The sequence below is a fragment of the Oreochromis niloticus genome, linkage group LG17, assembly GCF_001858045.2.
Source record: "Oreochromis niloticus isolate F11D_XX linkage group LG17, O_niloticus_UMD_NMBU, whole genome shotgun sequence".
Classification (NCBI taxonomy): Eukaryota; Metazoa; Chordata; class Actinopteri; order Cichliformes; family Cichlidae; genus Oreochromis; species Oreochromis niloticus.
In genome coordinates, this window is record NC_031981.2 from 7,576,595 (window position 1) to 7,584,624 (window position 8,030).

Sequence of the window (8,030 nt, forward strand, 5' to 3'; positions counted from 1 at the left end):
TACATCCATGGAGATTATCCCCATTAAATGTCAAAGACACTTCATATTCAGTGACAAGGTTTAGCATACAGCATATTCTCTTTTGGCAAGTTGTTCCAAGGACTCAAATGACAGAAAAGATTGGGTTTGAAGAGGCATACTTTAAATATTTTTTCATGTGTTTTGCTTATAAAAAGCACGACTATATACACATATAAAAACCTTTGTAGAAATAACCACAAATAATGTCTTAAATACAAAATGTGCACATGAGCAGTGGCTTTAAAATGCTAACCAGTCAGACGCCTGATGGTATAAGATGAGAAATTACATTTTAGAGAAAGAAATGTACATTTTCTTTATTTCTTATTTTTATTTTTTTACTTCAGAATCTCTAAATCTGACCAGTCAACATTTCGCAACCCAATGACAGGGATAAATGCAAATTTTGCAAAATGGAAACTTTTTATTTTCAAAAAGCAACAGATTACACAGTTAACTTTCAGCAAATGCAATCCTAACTGAAACTGTACTCACATTCGGGACTTCAAAATGAAAAGACTCACATACTTACACACAATCTATCTATAATATACAAAAAAGAATACATAATAAATATTAAAATGGCCACAAGAGAAAAAAGTAAGTCACTGAAAACAATCAGTAGAGAGCAAATGTAGGGAAAGTAGAAACAAGACGGTGTGCCTTAAATGTCTCTCTTTTTTTTTTCTTTTACATTTTTTACAAATTGTGCAAGATTTCATACTAAGGCTCTGGTCTTGAAGTGACTGTTGTCTGATCCATACACACACACACACACACACACACACACATAAACACACAGACTCACACACTCTCCCTGTGCTCTGAGCACTCTGTGGGGTGTAGCAAACCATTGCAGAATAAAAATGGGCTGCTCAGTGTATGGCCTGTGATGCACATGGGAGTGGACCAGCTTTTAAAAATGAACATGCACTTCACACTAATGTGAAAAATAGGAAGAAGAAAAAAAAAATCTCCCCTTGCACCTAAAGGGGGAAAAAAAGAAAAAAAGAAGAAGAAGAAGAAGAAAATTTTTCAGGAGTGATTGAAAATAAACCCCAGAAACATGACAATATCATAACCATTAAGGCAAGAACACCCGGAGTGGCATCAGCAATACTGTAACAATGTGATAGTGTTTAGGTACATGGATATGATGAAACATTTAACTACTTCTTCAATGTCTTTTTTAAGCACAAGGTTGTTTTCAAAAGCAACTTGTTTTTTTTTTAATTCCAAACATCACTTCATCTTTTTTTTCCTCTGTTGTTTTTTTTGTTTTGTTTTGTTTTTTGTAAAATGTGTTAGGAAAATAACAATGCCAGACACTAGGGACATATGGATCGTAAAACTACAAGAAATCATTTCTAGATTTTAAGTTGCAACTTCAAAACCACACATTGTAAATCCCCCATCGTTAAGCCCCCTGCCCGGGAAATGAAAGAGATATCACTTACATTAAAACCATTTTATCCTCTTGTGATGGTGTAATCCAACAGTTTTTGCTTTACTTACAGCGGTTGTGTAGTCTGTTGCAAATTAAAGCATTCATTGTTTAGTTTGGAGGGAGAGGGGGAGAGAAGGAAAAAACAACAAAAAAGTTGTCCTTGCAATGCAACTGTCGACCAAAAAAAAAAAGCATCTTTACATCTTCTTTTTAGTGCAACTCTTAAAATGTAAAACATTTCCAGTGATTCCTTGAGAGGTATCATTTCTTTGTTTTGTGTTTTTTTTTTCTTTTTCTTTTCATACTTACGTATTTCACACCTCACAGAATAACGTGTCTTCAAAATATCCAAAGCAAGACGTCTTGTTTTCACTGTTTTGTCAAATCGCTCTTTCTTTTTTTTTTTTCTTTCAACTTTTTGCATCTCTGCATTGGCATGGCCTTCCACAATGTCTGTTTACTAGAACATAAACACAGGAGGTGATCCATTCCCCCTGCGTTATTCCCATTCCCTTCAGCCTCCGTGTGTGATACGATTTAGATTCAACCGCCCCAGCACAGCCACGTGATTGGCAGTCCACCTTCAACCTCGGAAAAGAAGGGCCAGGAGAAGGAGGAACAGGAGGAAACTGAAGGATGAAGAGAAGGGAGATAGAAAGAGAGAGTACGCTGTACAATGGGAGCGAACCCAGATCAAGATCAATCAGGGCAATAGAGACATAGATGAGAAAAAAACCCACAGTAAAACCCTCATATAACACAGTAGGGTTCCCTTGGTAACCTGGATTTTCTGCAGTAGAGGAGTGTGGTGCTGAAGCAACGCCGAAGCTCTCTGTTGGAGAAGATGCAGATGAAAGGATTGACCCCAGCCTGGGCAAAGCTCATCCACACGGCTGCTGTCAGGTAGCCTCCAGGGACAACGGGGCCCCTTGCAAACACTCGCCAGTAGCAGGCGACCAGGTAGGGCCCCCACAGAGCCAGGAAGAAAAACGTCATGATGTAGAACATCCTACTAATCCTCTTCTCGGTTTTGAATTCATCCAATACCAGTAGACGCCTGCGGCCCGCTGCATTGCTGTTCTGCCGGATGCCCAGCAAAGTAGGCGGGGTGGGGCCTCTACCAAATCCAGCCAGCCAATTAGCCGCCGCCTGCCCGCTGGCACCTGGGCCGTGGAAGGTCCAGTTCTGGCTGACGGCAGGCACGAACTGGACGGGCTTCATCTTTCGACGGTCGTGGACGAAAAAGATGAGCTTGAGGTAAACCAGCTGTGTGGCCAGGAGGATGAGTGCCAGCAGAAGCATGAAGCCCAGCGAATCATTTGCCCTGAAGGAACGGTGCTGGAATGTGCACTGGTCCTCCTCCCGGATAAAAGAGTACGTCCCTACATCTAGCACCGGAGGGAACGCCATAGCCACAGACAACGTCCACACCATGCAGATGACAGCCAAACACGTCCAGAAAGTCAGCCTCTTGGTGTAGAAACGGTGATGTGCGATGGCCAGGTAACGGGTGACGCTGACACAGAACAGCATGAAAGCCGTGTGGAAACAGGAGAGCACACCCAGGAAGGCGATCACTTTGCAGGTCAACGTGCCGTAGGTCCAGGCAGACCCATTCTTGACCGAGGTGAAGACAAAAGGGAAGCAGATGGCGGAGCGCAGGATGTCAGAGGCGCACAGGTCCAACAGGAAATAGTAGGGCGCTCGGTGCAGGCTCTTGTCTTTGACCAGCAGGATGGAGATCAGGAGGTTTCCGACCACACCGACTCCAATGATAAAACCCAGAGAGGTCAGTTTGAGGAACGTGGTGAGAGGAGAGACATTCTGCAAGATGTTGTGGTCCCCTGCATGGCTATAGTTCGCCATAGATGGAGGAGGGATCATAAAGATAGCGGAATAGCTTCAGCCAAGTATCATGATCTAGAGGTGGCAGGGGGAGGCGTTAGATCCATTTGGCGGTGTGCTTTGAAGAGGTTTCTAGGCGTATAGGCAACCTCTCCTCTAAGGCATCCTTTGTTCCTTTGTCTCATCACACCTAAAAAAAAAAAAATCCCTGAAAAATACGTTCCACCCATCAACATTCAGTCCCATACAACAGTTAAATTACACCTGCACTATCTATACTCCGAAGAACATCATTTTCCTTTGCCCTGACGTTTATTTAATGATTTACTTTTTAGCATTTTGAGTGGCTCAGTGCAGAACTCTGCCTCAGCCTGAATACTTTGTCTACTGAGAATCACACAGACAGTAAGCGAGCTCGATCAGACTAAAGCATCAATGCGTTAGACTAACAGAATATTCTTTCACGTCGCTTCCTGAACAAAAGCAGCACAAAGGCAAGAAAGCACAGTTGAGGCTTCATTAACAAGCGACTGATTTTTCTTCTTATTTTCTGTCGTCTGTCGGAAATAAACGAGTGACAAACACACACACACACACACACACACAAACAGATCTAGGCTTAGATTTTTTTTTTGTTACATTTTCAGCGCTCTGTGAAACATTAAGACAAATGCAGTCCAAAAATAAGCTCTTCTTGATCACACCCTACAGAACAGAGGAAGGCTCTCTGAATCGGTGGATGCCTCGAATAAACTCACCCCAACCTTTATGCGTTGTGGTAAATCGACGGAAGGGTGCATACAGTACGCGATAAAGCCCCCCGCCCCCCTTTTCTTTCTTTCTTGTCTGATTAAAGGTTAACTGGATTAACGGGTCTAACGTTAATAAGCGGTGTTCTCATTAGGGCGTCTATGGAGCCAGCCTCCATTTTTCCCCCAGATCATCTTTTATGTTACTAATTACAAAGAGTTAAGTGAACATAACGCGTAACACCCGCTCTGTGAGCCACATCGGCGTAATTCTTTTTGCAATGTGCGGATGCGATAATCAGTAGGGCTGGGTTGAAAAAAGGAGGGTAAAAATGGCACTAACAAAGCCCGCTGGTAAAAATATTATGGCAAGCTCTATTCCATATATGTAATTTTTTTTTTTTTTTTTTTGGTGAAAATTGCATAACCTATAGCGATGCCCCATTTCGTTAATAAGTGCGCTTGTGTCTACTTACGCATTTAAATGTGTCCTCCGTGAGTCGAGTGGTCTCTCTCTTTTTAAATGCGCGTTTGAATCCGATAGAATTTAGTTAAACACGGAGCAGAATTAAATAATCGCCTTTGCGTCCCAGTCGGCCGGATGAAGCACAACAGTGTAGCGGATCCGCATGTCCATTATACTAGAATAATTTCCAAGTCTCCGCTATGGTTTGCCTGGAATCGCATCCACCACACAAGACAAGGCCAAAAGAAAAAGAAAAAAGAAAAAAAAAAGATGAGAGAACGAGAGAGACAGCCGACCATAAGATCAACCAAAACCCTACCTGTTGACAATCCAATTTCGTGTCCCTCCTGTTCGCTATTTACATTGCACAAATCGTGCTTTTCGCCGTTTTAAAAAGCCTGCTTTGTTGCCTGCCCCCTTTTTTTTCTGCCTCCACCGTGAATATCCTACAGTAAACGGAACCCACTGCGCATGCGCCCTGCATCCCCTATTTGTGATCCAAGACGCGTCTTGTCTCTTGTTGCAGCAGCGGCGGCGGCGGCGGCAGCGGTTAACAGCGTCTCTCTCTCACGGCAACATCTGCTCAGCGATGCCTGCTGCTGCTGCTGGCCGGTAACGCGTTACAGCCACAGCTACCCCCCTCCTCTCCCCTCCCCAGCCAGCCGGGTTCCCCTGGTAACGCGCAGAGTAACGGATCGTCAAGTGTCTACTAAACTAGATTCTTTTTTTAAGGATTGATTCACATCAGCTTCTTTAGAATAAAATAGGTTTTTCACGTAAAAAAAAAAAAAAACGTGCCAGGGGCTTTTTTTTTTTTTTTGCTTTTTTGCTTTTAATTCTTATTATTTTAATTTCAACCCAATTTGACCCCTTTCTGGATTCAGACCACAGCATTGCTTGATCCTGTTTTGTTCACCAATATGTAAAGCATGAGGATTTAAAGAAGACTCCAATACTGTACATACACATAACCGACTAGAGCTTTGCACTGTGTCGTCATCCTCGCTGGGGCAGCATGATAAATTCATAGGATATTTGATTTCTCAACCATGTATGGGGACCTGTGATGCCATGAGAAGTCTTACAACTGAATATTGTGCACAGCTGCAGACTTACATACATACTTGCATGCTTTGAACATACATTACAAAAATCCTTGGTGTAGGAATCATGAATGAATAATTACCATAACATGAAGGAAGCATGTTGCTATTGGTAACTGATACAAACTCTGTACAATAGGGATCTCTGTGGAGTGGGGGGAGTTTTTACCCTTTATGGAGCAGTCACATTTCCTTTAAGCCACACATCACACGTGTGGTAACTTCTCCAACATTACTACATGGACATATTTACATTAAGCTACAGGCAAAGTTGACTTCTTGCCTTTAAAAGAAATTAATGATATTTGCTAAAGGGCATTCATTTTTACAAGGTCCTATTTCACTGCATAATAAACTAATTTGATAACCTAATAATTTAAACTGTTGGCTGTATAGGGTCGTAAAGTTAGTTTACATCACTAGTTTATTCCTAAATGAATTTGAAAATATATATATAATGCTATATATTATTATAAGAGGTGTCATGGTGGTTAGCATTGTCTTCCATTCCATTCCAAGGGCTTCCATTGTTACTGTTGACCCACTGAAATGTCTATAGTACATTTAATATATTTCTTAACTACTTGGTGTCGCATGGATGGTCATGTGTGAGTTTTCTACAAGTAGGAAAAGCTGTAAAACTTCTAAAAATACAACTATAAGTCCAAAATCTATGAAGATTGAAGCCTTTGCTGGGCCAGCTCTGCTCCCCCTAGGCCTTGTATTTGACATCCCTGCACTAAACTTTCAACACACTTCAAATATATGTTACAGCACAGCGCAGGCGTGACAGGCACACCAGAGCAGTAATATAGGCTGCAGACGACAGATTGCAATGTTTACTCTCCAATCTGCTAAACCCGGTTCATTTAGTAGAGGATCTGTTCAACCTGAATGCAATGAAGCACCGTCTCCACACACGAACACAAGTTGTTAAGTGTCGCGTTTATTCTACATATTTAATTAGCAACAGTGACAAAACTGCAAAACACACTCCAATCATGTGACACTGCGCTTCCAACGGTGACAGTCAGTAGAAGCGCAACACATCAGGAAACCGCCTCGAAAAATGGAAAATATGCGCGAAAATGTACATAGTGTGGGCATTTTAGGGAGCCTGCTACAGCTGCAGAAGTCTGTTCATGGTGAAGGCAACAGTGTTTTTGGTCATTAATAATAATCATGTCAGCAGTGCAACGAGCAACAGTTCCTGTTTGCTTCCTGGATGTTCCGCTCCACCTTCTTCAACTCCGCGTGGTCCTCGTTGAACTTGCCGCATTAATCCCAGTAAGGCACGTTTCTTATCAGTCTTTAAGACACAAAGCCTGTGCCACAAAAGTCCACGATGATGATCACGCAAAATTCGTATTATAATGTGGTGGTTGGTAGCAGGTAGCAGCTGGAGAATCCTGTCTCATCATCGTCACAGCTGTCCGTCCCGTCTCCGCGCGTACCAGCCGAGGCAGGCGCAGAAACCCACCACCGTGAGGATGGTGCACAGCAGCAGGGCCAGAGCGTCCCCGGCATCGTAAGCCTCTGCCGGGGGGATCAGGGAGAAAAACAACAGCCCGACCATCAATGCGGTGCTTGGAAGTTCAAGTTTGGGAGCCATGTTTCGCTTTTTCCGCTGTTGCAGTTGACTTTCCGGAAGCTGGAGTGCGTCAAAAAGCGTCAAAGTCAGATGACAGCTGCGGAGCGGCCGGACTTCCTGGTGCGCACAGCCAATTGCAGAGCTGCTTAATCTTAGGCTGATGTTCCCTCCCCACCCCCGCATACCCGCGGAGATTCATGCAGTTGCACAAAAACATGATTCCAAAACTCGTTTTTTCTTTCTTTCTCTCTCTGTCAGAGAGGCAAACAGATCCCGAATTCTAAAACTCTTGGAGTTATGCTGTAATTAGTGAATATGCGACATTGTTCTCTTTATTAGTGATGATTAGGCTAACAGGTTGTCAGAAACAAAGTACCTTAGATCAATCTGAAGCTTGTTATTCTTCCTGAAGACAAGACACAAGCACATTGGATATCCATGTATGCTGATCAAGGTCAGGGGAAAAAAAAAATATTCCCACTGGAATCACATACAGAGAATTTAAACTTTCCTCATCCATTTTCACTTTTTCACTCTCGGCTTCAAAAAATATTCCACATTTATCTCCAAGTCCAGCCTGGCTGCTTGATTTGCCTCACCACTCCCCCGATCTCCCTGAATATGTGAAATTGCTTCATATCGGCCGTGTTGCGGTGACTAAACAAGCCAGCGTCTCAGCTCATGCTACAAATTGTTTGGCTTGTAAGAACCGTTGGAGGGAGGGGAGGGGTTACAGGGTCCATAACCGTCTGTGTGTGCTCTCCCGAGGCACTCTGCCTGTAATTTAATTAGCGCACAGGAGCCAAAG

At 43.0% G+C, this 8,030-nt stretch overlaps 2 protein-coding genes across 5 annotated transcripts; both read right to left on the bottom strand.

Annotated features, from left to right (window-relative positions):
- Positions 1–425: 425 nt before the first annotated feature.
- gpr85 (G protein-coupled receptor 85) lies at positions 426–5,138 on the bottom strand. Of its 4 annotated transcripts, none has more exons than XM_013274656.3 (3): positions 4,848–5,138; positions 4,539–4,737; positions 426–3,503 (listed from the first exon to the last, which is right to left on the bottom strand). In XM_013274656.3, the coding sequence occupies exon 3, from the start codon at positions 3,350–3,352 to the stop codon at positions 2,219–2,221; it is 1,134 nt and encodes a 377-aa protein (XP_013130110.1). In that variant the 5' UTR covers positions 3,353–3,503; positions 4,539–4,737; positions 4,848–5,138; the 3' UTR covers positions 426–2,218. The 4 variants fall into 4 exon arrangements, with proteins under 4 accessions (XP_013130110.1, XP_025755618.1, XP_005455646.1 ...); XM_025899833.1 differs by having other exon boundaries at positions 426–3,521; XM_005455589.3 differs by lacking the exon at positions 4,539–4,737.
- A 1,419-nt stretch (positions 5,139–6,557) lies between these two features.
- LOC112842701 (small integral membrane protein 30) lies at positions 6,558–7,341 on the bottom strand. Its single transcript, XM_025899886.1, has one exon. It carries the CDS (start codon positions 7,241–7,243, stop codon positions 7,055–7,057), a length of 189 nt encoding a protein of 62 aa, XP_025755671.1. The 5' UTR covers positions 7,244–7,341; the 3' UTR covers positions 6,558–7,054.
- Between the last annotated feature and the right edge of the window lie 689 nt (positions 7,342–8,030).

Bases quoted from the DNA above. Each gene is read 5' to 3' on its own strand.
- gpr85 (XM_005455589.3), bottom strand. From the start codon at position 3,352: ATGATCCCTCCTCCATCTATGGCGAACTATAGCCATGCAGGGGACCAC.
- LOC112842701 (XM_025899886.1), bottom strand. From the start codon at position 7,243: ATGGCTCCCAAACTTGAACTTCCAAGCACCGCATTGATGGTCGGGCTG.